This window comes from Cheilinus undulatus, linkage group 22 (assembly GCF_018320785.1).
Source record: "Cheilinus undulatus linkage group 22, ASM1832078v1, whole genome shotgun sequence".
NCBI classification, from domain to species: Eukaryota; Metazoa; Chordata; class Actinopteri; order Labriformes; family Labridae; genus Cheilinus; species Cheilinus undulatus.
In genome coordinates this window covers 29,930,351-29,949,373 of record NC_054886.1, presented here as the reverse complement: position 1 = coordinate 29,949,373, position 19,023 = coordinate 29,930,351, and the positions used below count along the sequence as shown (strand labels likewise).

Sequence of the window (19,023 nt, the reverse complement as noted above, 5' to 3'; positions counted from 1 at the left end):
TTTTACGACTTTATTCTCATAATATTATGACTTTATTCTCGTAATATCAAAAAAAAAGTACTCTTTTTTTTTTTTTTCTATTCGTGTGGCCCTAATTCTCCATTGTAGTTTCCTTTCACACTCTGCACTATTTAGTTTTAATCCATCGGTTCCCAACCTGGGGTCCTGGCACCCCTAGGTGGTGCCAAAGATCTCGGGGGGGGGGGCAGGACCCTGTGTGCTCTGAGGTTGTCAAAATTAAATGTATTATTTTTATATTTAAGTGCATCAGAGAAATGACTGAGGAGTTTGAAGCAGCATACACGTAGAAACATACATGTTGCAGCTGCTTTTCCTTGTGTCTTTGATGCCCGTGTTGGTTTTGTCCACGTTGTGCTGGTTCCCGTCTTCACGTTACCCGTTTCCATTGCCTCAGAACGCCCATATACCATGACCTTAATGCCACAGAGCCACCAGAGGACCTTTTTACATGTGTTGACGTGAGTTGGCGAAACCTCTTGTTGCTCTGGGATCATTGGAAAAATCATGAAACGAGAGTTATTCCTGAGCACGGAGACGGGCTGCTCTAAAGGCACACGGCACTTACAGCAGCTTTTCATGTGTTTTAAAGGTCACTGCAGGAGTCGAGATGTAAAGATAAATCACAGCTATCAAAGGGTTTGGGGCATTTTATTATAAGGTAGAAGTTTTACAGACAGATGAGGTGAACTCTGAAGGCAGTTTATAATTAATATGATAATAAAGAACCAACGATCTCTGAGCTTTAACCATGTGACCAACAGGAAGAAGAGTTCATGGACTGGTGGAGTAAATTCTACGCTTCAACAGGGGAGAAAAACAAGTACGGGACGTACCTGGAGAGAGGGTTTGACACCTTGAAGGTAAGAGACTGATTAATGTATAATTTGTTTAGTTGAAATATAGTAATGTGCAATTTAAGTTGGTTGAATAAAGAGTTAAATTACACAATTTTTTAACAACCAGTGCCTGGTTTAAATAGTGTAAAAACCAGAGAAACACACAGTGCTTTTATGTGCCATAAAACCAGATTATAAATCCATCCATCCATCCATCCAGCCAGCCATCCATCCATCCATCCATCCAGCCATCCATCCATTTTCTTCCGCTTTATCCGGGGTCAGTCACGGTGGTAGCCGGCTAAGCAGGTCCACCCAGACATCTCTCTCCCCAGCAACATTTTCCAGCTCCTCCTGGGGTGTTCCCAGACCAGATAAGATATATAATAACTCCAGCGAGTTCTGGGTCTACCCTGGGGTCTCCTTCCAGTTGGACTTGCCGGGAAGACCTCCACAGGGAGGCGACTAGGAAGCATCCTGACCCTTTCTCTAAGGCTGAGCCCAGACACCCTCCTGAGGAATCTCATTTTGATCGCTTGAACCTGCAGTCTTATTCTTACCTTGTGGTCATAAACTCTTACCCAGAGTTCATGACCATAGGTGAGGGTTGGGATGAATCAACCCTTATATTGAGAGTTTTGCCTTCCAGCTCAGCTCCCTCCTCACCACAACGGTGCGGTGCAACGTCTAAAATACTGCAGATGATGCACCAATCTGCCCGTCAATCTCGCAGTCCCTTCTACCCTGACTAGTGAACAAGACCCCGAGGTACTTTACCTCCATCACTTCCTTCATCGTCTGCTACCGTGTAGCTGTAGAAAAGCTCCATTTTAATCAGACCTTGACCAGATTTTTTATTTTTTATTTTTTAATCATAACCAGATCAAAAGCTTCTCTGGGCAGAGAGGATGTTTTTGCACGTCTCCTCATCGGTTTCGGCATGAGTTTGTTTGCTTTGGGGGTTTTCCTAGATCAGTAGTAGACAGGCAGTCTCCAGATGCCTTAAAAAAAAAAAAATTGGAAATAACACATTTGCCACTTGACACCAATTTTGCCAAATTCTAACCCATTTTGACTTTCTCCCACCAATTTTGCTCATTTGACACATTTTTTTTCGACTAAAGAGCCATTGTTGTCCATTTTAAACCCTTTCTAACACTTTTTCTGTCTGTTTTTGGCACCTAACATCTATCACTGCCTTTATTGACCCATTATTGCTAGTATTAACCACTTTTTACACCCATTTCAACCACTTTTCACTATTTGTTATGCCCATTTTTGCCAGTGAAACTTATTTCTTCTAGTTAAACCCATGTCTGGCCAATTGTGCATGTTTTTCTGTCTCAGTTAACCCATTCTTGCCAGTTTTAATCATTTTTTTCTTCTCTTTTCACCTATATAAGCCTATTTTTGCCACTTTAACCTTTTTTTCCATTTTACCAATTTTTTTTTGCCACTTTATTCCATTTTTTGCCTTTTGTAACCCATTTCTACAACTTTCAAAATCCCCTCACCACCTTTTACACCAATATTTGCCATTTTAAACCCATTGTAGCCATTTTTTTATTTTTATTTGACCAATACCACCGGCTATCTTTCTTTCATGTGCACTCATAATAAGTGAGAAATAACTCCCTCTTTAATTATATTCTTCTCTTCTTTAATGCAAAAAAATAAGACAATAGCAACATGTTTTTTGTAAATGCTCTTACTTCACTAACAATTAAACTGGAGTTTGCTGTGTAGCTCTAAATTGTAGCATTCATAAATAAAGACCTTAACCAGTAGAATGATGATGTTTTCAGTTTGTAACCAGGTAAAATACTAAACAGTTGCTGGTTATGCAGCTCCAACCCATAACAGTATTAAGCTGGCTTATACAGTAAATAGAACAAGTAACTCAGATTGGCCTTTATGGTCTAGACCAGTGGTTTTCAAAGTGTGAGGCGGGCATCCCCTGGGGGGTGCCACAGAACTTCAGGGGAGGCGTGGAACCATAAACCAGAAAAAAACTTCTGCTGTGCATGGAGCAAAATGAATAGACAGTTACTTTAAGGCAGTGATACTCAACGTGTGAGTATTAGTGGCTCTTTTATGTCTTCATTTTAAGTATTATTCCCCCAGAAAACCTTAAAAAAGGGAAACTTTTTTTTGCTTTTTATACCATTTTATGACACTTTTCATCCATTTAAGCTATCTTTGGTCATTAAATACCACTTTTTTTCCTACTTTTTGTCCATTTTTGCCACTTCTTTTTGCCACTTTTTTCCAATTTTTGCCCTTTTTTTGCCATTTTCACCAATTTAAGCATCCTTTTGTCAATTCATACCACTTTTTCCAACTTTTTGCCTCTTCTTTTTGTAACTTTTTCCAATATTTGCCCTTTTTCACTTTTTTTTTTTTTTTGCCATTTTTTGCCCATTTAATCATCCTTTTGTCATAAAATACAACTTTTTCTTACTTTTTGCCCATTTTTGCCACTCTTGTCTGCTTGTTTTTTTTTCACTCATGTTTTTGTCACCTGTTACTCATTTTTTGTCACTTCTCACCCATCTTGTTTTCACTTTTTATCCCCATTTTTGCCTGGTTTCACGCATTTTTTGCTGCTTTTTGACCATGTCTGCCATCTTTAACTCATTGTTATTGCTACTTTAAGCTGTGATTGCAATTTTTCACCAAATTTAAGCATCCTGTTGTCATTAAATACCACTTTTTCTTACTTTTTGCCCATTTTTGCCACTTTTTTCCAATTTTTGACCTTTTTCACCGTTTTTTTTTTCATTTTTAACCAATTTAAGCATCCTTTTGTCATTTAATACCAATTTTTTTCTACTTTTTGCCCATTTTTGCCACTCTTGACTGCTTTTTTACTCATGTTTTTGCCACCTGTTATCGATTTTTTTTGTCACTTCTCACCCATCTTTTTTCATTTTTCATCCCAATTTTTGCTCATTTTCACCCCGTTTTTGTTGCTTTTTGACCTTTTTTGCCATCTTTAACTTATTTTTTATTGCTACTTTAAGCTGTTTTTGCCACTTTTCACCACTTAGATCGGGACTCTTGCAGAGGTATTCTTCAAAAGTTTGGCTCTTTGGTTGAGTAACGCTGCTTTAAGGATTATCAGAGCAGAATAATCAGGTAGTATTGGTAATAAATTCGTTACTGAAACCAAATAACTGATTACCTGGTAAAGACCGATGTTAAAGAACATTTGCAGATTAAAATATCAAAGATATAAAAATGTTAAAAATATTTAAAATTAGACATAAATGTTTGAAAATATGGTTGTCTTTTTTAGAATCTGAATCTTTATGTGGAATGAATAATTCTCTCTCTTAGGGGAGGTTCACTCTCACACACTTTGAAAACCCATGGTCTAGCTGTAACAGGAACTCCCCAGATACTGACTGTCTTTGTCTGTGCATTAGAATGTAAAAGCAAATCTTGTCAAATTCATCTTTTTGCCTGTTAAGAAAAGCTGAAAAATGGGTAAAACCCTTTTTAAAGACTGTAAAGATAAAAACAAATCAAAGAAAGAGTGGGAATGCATGAAAAAGACGAAGACAGCTGGGCTTTTTGTTCCATTTTCTTGAAACGTTTTGCTCGTTAAAGCAAACTTCAGCATTTAAATCACATTTTTTGCCCTCCTGCCAGCTTCCTCCGTCAGTCTGTCCCCCGTTCCTCCTCCTGCTTTCTCATGCCCCGTCTTCGAAGCCTGGCGCCGTGACATTTTAGTGATTTTCCGAACAACTCCGGTGATTCATCAGTGTTGAATTTGCTTCGGGATCACAGCGGCGGGACGGTTTCAGGGAAAGGGCCGCGGCTCTCCGATGGCCAAATCGAGGATCTTGTCAATCACCGTCTCTTTAGTCCTGTTCTTCCGAGTCTGTAGCCGCCGTCCCAGGAGCCCTTCAGCCGTCGCCCACGCTCTGTTGAACCTTTATCCCGATTCTCTTGGCCTAGACGCTGACCTTTCCTTCCACGGGGACTCAAACCACACGTCAGTCTTCTTGTCTGATGCCCAAACAAATGACTAATCATGTCAGAATTTGGCCTTCTTATTCCTCTTTAACTAGACCTCTAACCTCTCCCTTGAAAGCCATTTCTCATCAGAACAGCAGCTTTGACTCCAGCCTTCATTTTTGATGTCTTTGACTTCCTTTATAAAGCTTTTGGTACTTACAAACATGTCAAAAACAGCATGGAGAGGTAGAGCCTTTTTTGAAAAATGATCTCGTAAATTGATACCATACTTCCCCAAGTTGAAGGGACATTTCTTTGACTTTTCCTTTTGGATGGAAACACTAGAATATGTCTAAAACTAAATGATACAATAGAGGACAATAACAGCTTGCCCAATAGTCATTGACCCTTGAACGTCTCTTTCCATTTAGCCGTGTAGCGGGTGTATTTTTTTGCTCAGGAAGCCCGTTAAATGGTTTCACCCCAGTCCATGGAAACGTGTCCAAGTCGCCATTGAGTTTTTGCGACATTTCAAAACTTTCTTCAGAATCCACTTGACAGTTGGATGGAAACGAGTGAAATGACCAATGAGCCACTGGTTCCACCGCCTCGTTGCCTCAGTTTCACCCTCGCCCCTCCACCTACTTCATGCCAACACCCCCTTCTTATTTATCCTCCTGTCCTTTAGCCTCCCCTAGCTTTCTTTTCCTCGACAGCCCCTTCAGTCAGATCTGCTACTGTCCCAAGGAAATGATCCACTCTTTCCAACCTTTCCACCCTCCTTTACCTTCCTCTCACCCCACGCTGCCACCCCCTTTCTCTTCCTCCTCCGACCCCCTCTCTTTCCTCTGCCCTTTGACGGTCTTCGTGTGGCTACTAACAGTTTTCCTAGCATTGACCCAAAGTCAACTCCCTCACCTTTTCTCTCAGATTCAGCTCTTTCTCTGTCACTTTTCTATTTCTGTTTCCATCTCCTCTCACTCCTGTGAACCTGTCGAATCAGCAATGTCACAGTCTCTTCTGGCACCGTCACGGAGGTCCACCAGAAAATGACCCACGGAAATGACTTAATATGTCACGGCCACTTAGGCAAATGAGAGATCACTGACCAAAAAAACCCACTAAATTACACCTCAGCTCACTTGAAGGCTATTTTGGTAAGAATCCAAGAAAATGCAAATTAATGTTGCATAAACCTCCAATTTTCATGTTCATGTTAAAAAGCCATGGCTCTGTCTGTGTGACTGTAAATGATACTTTTTGAAAACGTGTCCCAGAGTGCATGAATCTGTGAAGGACTACCATTTCATCTCCGTGTGGACGGCTATCCGCATCTTTCTTGAAACGATTACGTCACAGCGTAGCCCCCTTAAGGTGCCTGCGCGGGTCAGGCCAAAACAATCATGGCGGACTACACAGTTGTGTTCATGCAGCAGAAGCTACTGAGCTTGTTATGGCTTTTACAGAAAAATCTGATACTCCTTTACCACCACCGCGAAACGCACGCACCATATGTTCTTAAATCCAACGCGGAGAACAACCTGTGTCAGTTTTCTGTGATCTTCTCTCTTTTGGCACATTTCCGTGGCAGCAACACAGCGCCACGTACAGGCTTGGCATATGCACTACGGTGTTTTCAGTCGTGTCCAGTGGTTTCATATTTACGCAGATATTTCCTGAAACGATCCCGTCTTTACAGAAAACCTTTTCAAAACGAAACGGCAATATATTGTTTTCATCTCCATGTGGACAGGGCCTCAGAGTCTCCACCATCAAAACTCCAAATCTTGCTCAGTTAAACATGCCTTTAGGGTAAACAAGCTCAATCTGATTGAAGCATGTTCTACAGGACACATTGTCACACTGTCGCCAAAAATCAATAAGTTGCATCTCCATTTCTGACGTCCAGCTAACGTCATGCTTTACAGTTATTGCTACAGCTGTGTCCGTTGTGCTTCCTCTTTCAGTCAGCTTGCCTTGTGATTGGCTGTTCCATTCCACATAACAATCCTGCCCATACCCGCTCCGCTGTCCTCGATGCATATCCATGAAACAGAATTTCTGATTGAAATAAATATTGAATATATTCAGTGTGCACGATCTCAAGTCAATATGACTTAGTCATCTTAAAAGCAGATTGGAGAGCAAAAGACCACTCTTAACACATTAAACCTTTACCTTTAGAACAATCTGATGGTTGGACCTTTGCTTATGATGGTGAGAAGAAGGGGGCACCTTTATCTTGTAATGCAGTGGTTCCTCGTTGAGACTCAGGATCCACCACCTTCTTCTTTGTGAGAAACTGTGACACAAATTTCAGAATTTTCAAAACCAATAAAATTGATTTAATAAGAAATGTCCCAGTTTGGACTAAGGATGTTCCTAAGCGTCTATTTTCATACTCAGCTAAATGTTCATTTAAATTTCCTGTAACCGACTAGTCCAAAGAGGAGAAAATCCTTAGAAAACAGTCAAATTCCTCTGAGGGTCATAGTGTCAGCAGGTGTGACAGGCCTGATATACTCTCAGCGTGGCTAACGTTAAAAGCTAGTGCTGCCAGCCTTTGTTCCTCTCTGCAGGTTAATAATGTGCTTTCATATGTGCTTTTCGCTTTGGGTTGAAGTTATACGTGAGTCCAACCCTCAACAGCCCACATACCACTGTATTTCCATTTACTACTTTAAACCCTCCTTTAATTGATTTATGTTTTCATTTCATATTTTCAATTTTGCATTACACAATTATGACTTCAGTCTATTATTTAGACTTTTATTTCATATTTTAACCTTTTACATTTATTATTTTGACTTTCTGTTTCATCTTTTGACTTTGTCAATTTATTATTTTCACTTTTTATCTCCTATTTTGAGCTTTTCAATCTATATTTTCATTTATCTAATAATTTTGGAATTTTGACTTTATAACTCATATTTTGACTTTGTCAATTTGTCATATTCACTTTTTAACCCATATTTTGACCTTTTCAATTTATAGTTTTGCCTTTTATCTAATCGTTTGACCTTTTCAACTTATTATTTTGACTTTTATCTCACATTTTGGCCTTCTAGGTGCACCATTTGAAATTTTAAGTCAAATTTTTGCCTTTAAAACATGATTGTGGCTTTCCTTTTTATATATTTGCCTTTTAAAAGCACATTTTTAACCCCTTAAACCCTGAAAACACAAATAATTGCCGGGAAATTGTCATTTTTTGGAACTGAAATGTTTATTTAACTTTCTACTGAAATTAAAAAAATCCCAATTTCCATAAAGTGTAACAAATATATTTACAGTATCTCATTTCATTCATTAGGTGTTTTTGGTAACTGATAATCCACTTGAGGGCATTTTTTTTTTTTATCATTTATCAGATTGTATTCATAAGTTTTTTTGAGTAATTTATGGAGCATATTGATTAGATAAAGATATCATAAAAGTATGTATCAAATATGATACAACAGGCATTAATGGGTTAACATATAGTTTTGTGTTTTGACCATTTGAACCAATAAATTTGACTTTTTATCTCAGATTATGAGCCTTTTAACTAATCAATTTGACTTTTTGAACCTCAAAATCATTTATAATCGGTGCTACTTTCTTTCCCCACAATTTATTACTGGTGAAAATGAGGTCAACAGTTTGGTTAAATGTGAACCCTGTAAAGCCCGTTTTATGCTTGAGCATCTGCAAGGTCGCGAGTGTCCGTGCATCGAACATGATGTCAAATATTAAGACACGCCCCTTTGCGGAGGTTCCACACTGCCAATTTTCGTCTGTCCACGCACATCGCCGAAATTTTACAGACGTGGACGCGGCACACGTTAGAATGGCTGATTTTAAGGAGTTTTTGGTGACAGAAGTCAGAAAATATAAACACCTGTATGCTTGACCTTTGAAAGATCACAGAGACTGCCATGTACTTCCTCATCTATCTCTTGCATTGGTCGTACTAAACTTTTGTACTCCCCCTCATCCTTCCTCTCTTGATTGATGGCTGTATGGACCATCTCCTCTCTCTTTCATGCTCTAAAAACAACAGTAAACACAGCAGCTCCTCTTCGTGGTTCTCCATGATCAACAAATCTTCCTCTATGACTTGCATTAAAGACGCTACAGACGTGACTCTTGAAGACGCTGCCCCATAGCTTTTGGGAGAGTATCACTTTGTGGCGAAGAGGAAGCCAGCACTAGGTATGAATGCACGAGACGTTTCCGCATCATGATTCCTCATCAGTTTTTGTCCATGTGGCCGGTAAAACATAACCAAGCCTCTAGGCCTTCTGGTTAGACCTTAATTCAGAATGCGGCCCCTTCTGTGATAGAGTTTGACACCAGTTCTACATTATACTAAAGTTTTCCCATAATCCTCATGTATTTCTGTATGTGACCCTCAGTTGAAAAAGTTCGGACATCCCTGCTCTAGCCCATAAGACCACAACTGTTAGCTGCCACCGTGAGGCTAGCCAGCATAATTTGAAAACCACTGTAGCCTTTGACTGTTAGCTAAATGCTACATTTAGGCTCTCCATTTAGAGATTTCCAAAATGATCTACATAAAGATGTGTCCTAGATATAAGAGAAAAACAAGTTGGGAATACTAAGAACTTAAAAGCCTGCGTCTTCAGTCTCCTGTTTTCTAGTCGTGAATCAGATGCACTCTGTCCTTGGCTCACCCTTCTCCTTCCACATCCCCACTACTACTCTTTGGTCATCTTCTTTTCCACCGTCAATCTCCCTCTTGTCTTTCTTGACAGTAGAGTTGGTCGGTTTTGCTTCTGTCACAAAGAAGCTGCTGTTTTCATCACTGTTATAACTTGGTTCGCCTCTACATTTCCCTTTCACCTTCTCCTCTGGTACTGGTACCCGTAAACCAGTGTTTCCAGACTTGTTTTCACCTTCGCCATCCTCAGGTTTCTTCAAGGCTTTCGTATGTAAACACTAGTTTCATCTTCAACTTTGTAGGAGTTTTTTTGAACCCTCTGAAAATGCTTGTCAGGAGGCCATAAACTGGTAAGTCCTCAAACTCAACTATTACTATTACTATGTTAAAAACATGGTATTAGCTGGACTTACACAATAATACATTTCCTTTTGAATGGATATAAATGTACTGCTTGAACCTTAAGTTGCCCCTGAAAGACACTGATATGTGATTAGTATGATGGTTGTTTATGTAGCATTCTCAGCCATCAGTGTATGATGGTTAGTAAAAGTGTCCTATTAGTGTGTTCCAATTACCATTTAATAATAATCATAGTGACTGCCAGCGACTCCCTGCCATCAGCTCTACAACCCCTCATGTTTTGTCTAAACCCCCTCCCCTCTTTCTCCATCTCCCCTCTCCCTTGGTACTGGGTTTGGTGTTCACAAAGTGCAATGAACCGCTGTTTCCAGACCCTGCTTTGGTTTACATCATCCCCTTCATCACTCTCTCTTTGTCCTGTTCCCTCCCCCCTCCCCCATCCTCACCCTTCTTTTCCAACTCTTTCACCCCATCTCCACCCAAAATCTCAGACCATATACCCTTCGTTCCGCTCTCCTCCCTCGCCTTTCCCTGACTCCCTTTCCTCACATACCTCTTTGTTTTTTTAATTAAAAATAAATTACAGTAGAAGCGGGATGTAAGCCAGTATCCCTGGTATGTCCATAACTTAGAAAACCCACAACCTTTATATCACATAAGAACTGACAACACTGCAAAATTATATTACAATAGTTTTATGAATGGCTCTAATTCAATCAGTTCCACCTAACTGGAACCAAGTTTGGATGGCAATGGAATAAATCTTATCAGCAATAATCAGCCATTAACATGCAGCATACTTGGACCAATAATGACGGTGATTGTATGACTTACTACAGTCATAAAGGAAAAACTGGCTGAGTTGGGACTATCATGGGGTTATTACCATGCTTTATGGCAGCTGCTGCTCAAGAACAACTCCTTTTGTATCAGAAATGTATGTTTTTGTATTTTAAAATGGCGAAAAGTATTCTGTAGGAAATCTTGTACTGTCTAACAGTTGTAGTCAGAGACTGCAGATGTTTTTTTATTGCCCATCTCAACCTTAATAAGAATTTGCTTCTTATATTTATGGTATTTACCGTAAAATCTGGATTATTCAACACACTAGTGGATAAGACATGGTCTAAATTTTGGTGTCTTTGAGAGTGGAAGAAGGTTTCTAAAAATTTCCCAGTGAAATGGTTTCAAAAGTGATTATATTTTTCCTCCTCCAAGCCAGGGTCATAACATATTGGGGGCTCGTCTGGACCTTTCGCAAAATATGTTGTAAAATATGTACTACAGAGGATCTGCTGTATGGCAGCCATGGCGAGCCTCAAGGAAAGCTAAAGTTAGTTCTTTACATAATACACACATAAGGGGGGACAGGGAAAAGGGTGGACGGACTACGTAGCAAACATGACGCCTCTGGCCCTGGATTTGAAAGTACATTATATGATATGTATGACATATTAAGAAACAGAAGTTGATAAAATGTAAAAAAAAGTTTTATTCAAAATTGCATTTTTCTAAAAATTGACTGTAGGCTTTTAACTGGTTTTAACAGATATCACATCACCCCTATCCTCGCTTCCCTCCACTGGCTACCTGTTACTTTTAGAATTGATTTCAAGATTTTACAGATCACTTAAAGCTTGTATGGGTCTAGCACCAGGTTACATTTCTGAAATGCTGACCCCTTTTGAGCCAACGTGCAGTATTAGATCCTCAGGCGGTGGCTTCCTGGTCATTCCAAAGTCGAGGCTGAAATCTAAAGGAGACAGGGCTTTCGCTGACAGGGGTCCTCAACTTTGGAATGACCTAGATAAGCCAGATAAGGCTGGCAGATATGGTGACATCTTTTAAATTACTCCTTAATACTAAATTTTAAATAATTTTATACCTTTCTTTTTTATCTCCTGTTCATTTACTTTATTATCTCGTCTTTACCTACCCAAATTTTACATACCTGTCCTTGTTTCTGTTACTGTTCTGTCTTGAATCTTATCTTTGTTTTATCCACACTGATGTGATGTTGTCATCATCTTTATGTATTTGTTTGGTTGTTTGTTTGAATATATGTATTTAACTCTCTCCTTCTCCCACATCCTGCCATATCTTTCGGAATACTATCATAGGATTCATTATTTTTCACCGACTCCATTTATTTTAGATTTTATAATCTTCTACTGTAACTGCCATTCCAGAACTACTTGTGTTGATTTGAACTTGGGACCTCTTGTAAAATATAATATGTACCACAGAGGATCTGCTGATTGGCCATGGAGAGCCTCAAAGGAAAGCGAGAGTCAGTTCTGTACATAACATGCACATACACGTGGACAGAGAAATGGATGGACCACCCAGAAACATCAAGCCTCCAGCCATAGGTGTATAGTGCATCATCCTGTACATACCAGATTTTAAGAAACTTTAGGAGCTGATAAAAAAAAGTAAGAATAAGTTCCATAGTTCTGTATTATTTAAAAAAACATTTTTGCAAAGATGGACTTTATTTGCTGCTTCCCCTGAGGCATTGCTGTAATATAATGAGGGCTCATCTGGGATTTAAACTTTGGGACTTTTGCAAAATGTGTTATAAAATATTTACAACCAAGGATCTGATGTATGGCAGCCATGGGCAGCCTCAAGTCTTGTGCATAAAGCACACATACTTATGCACAGGGAATTAGATGAATGGACCACCTAGAAATTTCCAGCCTCCAGCCATAGTTATAAAGTGCATCATATGCTAGATTTTAAGAAAATTTAGGATATTGACAGTAGGGGTGGGAGAAAAAATTGATGCAGCGTAGTATCGCGATATTTTGTCTAGTGATATATCAAATAGTCTCGTCCATCAAGTATCAATTTTTTAAAAATTTATTGCTAAGATGAACTGAAGTCTGTGATAATGGAAAAATAACCAGGGGAAGGACATTAGGATTGCAAGCAGGGCACGAATGAGATGGACATGACACATGAGGTTTGCAAGAAGTGCAACATGAAAATAAAATACCTTGGAAATACGACAAACATGAGGGCAAGACTAAAGCTAAATCAGCTAAACAGCTGAAAAAATGGTCTAGATTGCAATATATGGTATTGCAATGCTCACTGTATTGCAAAATGTGTAAAATCGCAATAGTATTGAATCATGACCCAAGTATCGTGATAACATGGTATCGTGGGGCCACTACTGATTCCCGCCCCTAAGAAGTCAAATAAGGATTAATGGTTTCAAATTATATCCATTTGCATTTTTGCAGAGAAGTATTTGTTGCTTCCCCTTAGCCATAAGTAGGAGACACTGGGGGCTTGTCCGGGATTTGGATCTGGGATGTCTTTCACAATATGTTGTAAAATTTGCTCCGCCAAGGTCTGATGCGTGTCAGCCATGTAGTGCCTCAAGGACAACAAAAGTTAGTATAGTTAGTAGTTAGTATAAAAGAAGGTACATCATAAGCCAGATTTTTAAAAAAAAACCTTTAGGAGTTGATAAAATGAAGTACATTCAGTTTTCAGTTTTGTATTTTGTTGCAATTATTGACTTTATTTGTGCCAGAATTCGCTTTTAAGGGAACAAAAGAATAAAACTCATTTCTTTTTCATTACATTTAAAATGAGAACAAGTCCATGAAAATCAGTTCTGAGTTTTCTTATGTCCTTTTTTGTTTCTGGTTTAAGTAAAAAGTGTTTCCATCCCCTTCGTTTTGCCCTTTCAGCGACCGACAGCGCTGTCATTCATGTGATGGAAAAAAAGGGAATGTGTGTATCCGTGTGTGTTTCACTGATGTAAACAAACAGCACTAATGAAAACGAATGAATCTTTTTGTGTTTTTGACACTTAGACGTCCCTGCCCAGATACAGACCGTACACTCGCTGCCTTGTGCCAGCGCCCCTGTTGTGTGGGTGTAATAAAGTGTGCTGAGTAGCTTTTGGCTCCCGTTAAAGTCCAATACCAGTGGAATTACACTGGCCGACCCTCAGCTATGATGCCATATAGAATAATGTTGGCAACCTGATAGAAACTGTTAAAAGTTAGGATGATTGTGACAGGAGATAAAACTGCTCTGAACACCACTTGGAAAACTCAGTGCATACATTTTGTTGCTTCTCTTCTCTTGTTCTCTTTATTACCAGTAATGTTCCAGTCCTATTTTCTAATTTCTCTCCCTCTTTTATCCCTTGATATCCCTTTTCATTGTCATAAACTCTTTCCAAAATCTCTGCCTTGTAGTTTTCTCAATCGTTAAGTGCAAGACTTAATCAGAATGTCTTTTATGTTTCTCCTCAGGTGTATGAACGAGAGCTGGAGAAGGTGGAGGGTTTCGAGGCTCTGTCAGACTTCTGTCAGACCTTTAAGCTGTACAGAGGAAAGACTCAGGATGCAGGAGACGATCCTTCGGTGGTGGGAGAGTTCAAGGTCACATATACATGTCCCCCAGATTCAGATTCCTGTGTTTGATTGTGCTTTTCTGGCAAACATTACCTCATACTTTGCAAACCCTGCCTCTTTAATTAAACAGGGCATGTTTAAGATCTACCCACTGCCAGACGATCCCTCCATCCCACCTCCCCCGAGACAGTTCAAAAAGCTTCCTCCAAACGGCATCGAGGACTGCTTGGTCCGAGTCTATGTCATTCAGGCTCACAGCCTGCAGCCCAAAGACGCTAACGGGAAGGTAGGAAACATAAAAAAGAAAAAAAATCTTTATTACTTCTTTTACAATGTTCTGACTACAAGTTCCTCTTCTCTTACAGTGTGACCCCTACGTGAAGATCACTCTGGGGAAGAAGACCATCAATGATCATGAAAACTACATCCCCTGTACTCTTGACCCGGTCTTTGGAAAGTATGTATTCCCACCCCTGGGTTTCCTCTTCCTGAGATTTGGAGTTTCTTGCCAGATTGGTTCTCAATCAATAGTTTAGGACTCAAAAGTAAGTTGCAGAGCTACACTATATTGCCAAAAGTATTCACTCACCCATCCAGATAATTGAAATCAGGTGTTCCAATCACTTTCATGGCCACAGGTGTATAAAATCAAGCACCTAGGCATGCAGACTGTTTCTACAAACATTTGTGAAAGAATGGGTCGCTCTCAGGAGCTCAGTGAATTCCAGTGTGGTACTATGATAGGATGCCACCTGTGCAGCAAGTCCGGTCGTGTAATTTCCTCGCTCCAAAATATTCCACAGTCAACTTTCAGTGGTATTATAACAAAGTGGAAGTGATTGGGAAGGACAGCAACTCAGCCACGATGGAGTGGGGTCAGCGGATGCTGAGGTGCATTGTGCAGAGGTCGCCAACTTTCTGCAGAGTCAATCGCTACAGACCTCCAAACTTCATGTGGCCTTCAGATTAGCTCAAGAACAGTGTGTAGAGAGCTTCATGGAATAGGTCTCCATGGCAGCTGCATCCAAAACATACATCACCAAGTGCAAAGCAAAGCGTCAGATGCAGTGGTGTAAAGCACGCCGCCACTGAACTCTAGAGCAGTGGAGACGCCTTCTCTGGAGTGGCAAATCACCCTTATCTATCTGGAAATCTGATGGACGAGTCTGGGTTTGGCGTTGCCAGGAGAACGGTACTTGTCTGACTGCATTGTGCCAAGTGTAAAGTTTGGTGGAGGGGAGACTATGGTGTTGGGTTGTTTTTCAGGTGCTGGGCTTGGCCCCTTAGTTCCAGTCAAAGGAACTCTGAATGCTTCAGCATACCAAGAGATTTTGGACAATTCCATGCTCCCAACTTTGTGGGAACAGTTTGGGGATGGCCCCTTCCTGTTCCAACATGACTGTGCACCAGTGCACAAAGCAAGGTCCATAAAGACATGGATGAGAGCGTTCGGTGTGGATGAACTTGACTGGCCTGCACAGAGTCCTGACCTCAACCTGATAGAACACCTTTGGGATGAATTAGAGCGGAGACTGAGAACCAGGCCTTCTCGTCCAACATCAGTGTGTGACCTCACAAATGCACTTCTAGAAGAATGGTCAAAAGTTCCCATAAACACACTCCTAAACCTTTTAGAAAGCCTTCCCATAAGAGTTGAAGCTGTTATAGTTGCAAAGGGTGGACCGACGTCATATTAAACCCTATGGATTAAGAATGGGATGTCACTTAAGTTCATATGTGAGTCAAGGCAGGTGAGCAAATACTTTTGGCATAATAGTGTCACTCAGTGAGCTCTGATTGGGAGCCTGGACACCAAAAAACTATGGCTGAACATCTATTGTTATATTTTCACTAAATGGGCCGGCTTGGTTCAGTACAGTTTGACCATCCAGCTTTGATTGTGGTATCGAGAACTCTGGCCTTTTTTAGTGATAGGGATCATTAGGCCCATTATGTGTATTACCAAACAAAAGGGATTCTTTTGAGCTTGACCTTGGCTGCAGAGAGACAGATATGTTTGTTAACATGTGTCAAGCTTGACTCTAGCCACCCCCACACACTCTTCAGCCCTGGGTTTGGCCATGTGATGAAGCCCTAGTGCCCTACATGCCTTAAAGCTATGTGCATGACTGTATCTAGAAAAAAAGCAACAAAAGTTGATGCTTTTATAATATCTTACATGAAAAAACATTTTAATGGTTAAATTTTTCTGTAATTTGGCTTTAATTAATTATTTATTAATTTTTATATTTATTTTATTTTAATTAATTTATTTATTTAATAATTTAAGAGATGGTGGCGGGCCTTGAGGCTGGACTGGGAGGTCATTTTTAACCTCACTTGTGGTTAAATTGTTTTTGTGAGCGTGACTTTGGCGGTTTATCTGCTTTGTTGGTGAAAATTATCAGCTTGTTAATGGGTTAAAGTTGCTTCTTTGTCCTCTGAGGTCTTAAATTTTCAAAGTTAAACTGTTTAGTGTTGAGTAGTAGCTCTGATTTAAATCAATGAAAAAAAAAATAGGGCCTGTACACTTTAAAGCAGGGGTTCTCAACTTTGGGGTCGGGACCCCATTGGGGGTCGCGAGACAATGAGAGGGGGTCTCCAGATGCCTTTAAAAACGAAGAACATTTTTGAATTACAGTGTTGCCACTTTGCACCAACTTTGCCAAATCTTAACAAATTTTTGCCACTTTAAACCCATTTTTTGTCCATTTTAAACCCTTTCCACCACTTTTTTTCTGCCTGTTTTTGACACTTCTAAACCAAATCTTGCCACTCTCTGCCTATTGTTGGCTCTGTTGTCCCATTATTGCCACTATTAACCCCTTTGACTACTTTTTAGGTCACATTTCACAATTTGATATGCCAGTTTCTGCCAGTTTCTGACTATTTCTGAGTCAGCTTACCCTTTTTTGCCAGTTTATATCAATTTTCATCCCATGTCACTAAATATTCACCTGTTTTTACCACTTTAACAGCATTTTAGCCACTTCTTTTTGCAACTTTTAACCTATTAGGTCACGTTTTGCCACATTGTTGTAATTCAATTTTTGTTGATTTTTTGCCTTTATTAGCCACGTTTGCACCACTTTTAACCAATTTTGTGCCTCTCAACAATTTTTTTATGACTTTGTCTAATAATTGTTATTTTCTATTATTTATTTTGCAACTTTTCTGCCACTTGAGGCCAATTTTTGCCACTTCAGCTTATATCTCTCTTTACTGCAATATAGTTACAACTTGTTTTGCAATTTCTTTGCCTATTTTTGGCACTTCCGACAGATTTTGCCACTTCTTTTTTTTTGCCACTTTTAGCAAATTTTGGCTCTTCTTTTGCCCATTTTTCAACTTTATTGCCACTTGAGGCCAATTTTTGCCACTTCTTTCCACTTTAAGGCAAGTGTAGTCACTTATCCACCTTTTTCCTGCCTTTTTTGCCACTTCTTCTGCAATTTACTTCCCTGTTTTTGCCACTTTAACCCATATTACCACTTTTATCTAATTTTTGGCATTTCCAACCCATTTCTGCTACTTTTAAATTCCAATTTCAACACCTTTCCTACCATTTTTTGCCATTATTAACCAATTTTAGCTATTTTTAATGTCTTTTATTTCTGTTTCTAATAAAAGGTTAACTTTTTTTCCTTTTTTTTAAAGAGCTACTTACTACACAAGTGCTATTATTATTATTATTCAGGTTAAATATAAAATACCACATTACATTAACTTTACAATGGACCAGGATTTTGCTGGGCCCCAGTTTAGCTGGGCCCCAGAAAGCTCTCCCATTTCCCCCCTTTATGGACGGCCGTGTTCGCGCACCGCTATTCTAGAATGTACATGGCTGTGTTCAGCCACCTTCAGGTACAGTGGGGGTCTCTGGTCTCTGGTCTCTGGCACCTTTATTTTGGGGGTCGCAGGCTGATAAGGTTGAGAACCCTTTTTACATGACATCCATGTAAAAGAATGGATAGAATCTACTGAAATATTGTACAAATCTGCGATTATTAGAAGTTATTCCATTGATCCAGTGTTTTAACAGACTGATGAGACTTTCTGATCACAGTTCCTTCTCTTGTTCCTCTCTACTCATCTTCTCTGCTTCCACACCAGTAGGGGGCAATGCACTCAAAGCAATCACAGCTTCCTATGAGGAAGCAGGCCCACCATGCATGCAGCGCAGTGTGAAACAAGCTGAGAGGAGCAGCTTCTGCAAAAGTCCGCTGATTAAAAGGGCTTTTTAAAATGTTGACGTTTGATCTTTAGAGGTCAAACTCAACCGGACGTAGCGTTACAGAAACAAACCTCTGCCATGTGCTACAAGGACATCGTAACACAGCTGTCAGAATGTTCAGATTAACAGATAATCCTCAGGAGAAACATGAAACAGCTGATTCTTTACTCATGCTGCAGATGACAGTGGGATGATGGAGCTGAAAAGTATCTCTTGGGATCAAACGTTTGCATCCATGAAGATCGTCTGTGCAGACAAAACTGCAAAGCGAAATGTGATGCATCTTAAGATTTACCTGTTTCCTTCTTTACTCTCCAGGATGTTCGAGCTGACCTGCTCCCTCCCTCTGGAGAAGGACCTCCGGGTGATGGTGTACGACCACGACATGCTGAGCAAAGACGAGAAGATCGGGGAGACGGTGATCGACCTGGAGAACCGCTTCCTGTCGAGATACGGAGCTCTGTGCGGCCTCCCTCAGTCCTACTGTGTGTCAGTACAAACTTTACATCTAAACTCTTTACTCATTTTTAAATGCTGGTAGCTTGTCAGGAAATCTAGTGT

General features: G+C 39.9%; 1 protein-coding gene across 1 annotated transcript in view; it reads left to right on the top strand.

Annotated features, from left to right (window-relative positions):
• dysf (dysferlin, limb girdle muscular dystrophy 2B (autosomal recessive)) overlaps positions 1–19,023 on the top strand; it is a 135,395-nt gene that overhangs the window by 95,173 nt on the left and 21,199 nt on the right. The window contains exons 41-45 of the mRNA XM_041779036.1: positions 783–881; positions 14,127–14,255; positions 14,359–14,514; positions 14,594–14,685; positions 18,781–18,951. Of these exons, the coding sequence (XP_041634970.1) occupies positions 783–881; positions 14,127–14,255; positions 14,359–14,514; positions 14,594–14,685; positions 18,781–18,951 (647 nt within the window). The remainder of the gene's footprint in view (positions 1–782; positions 882–14,126; positions 14,256–14,358; positions 14,515–14,593; positions 14,686–18,780; positions 18,952–19,023) is intronic.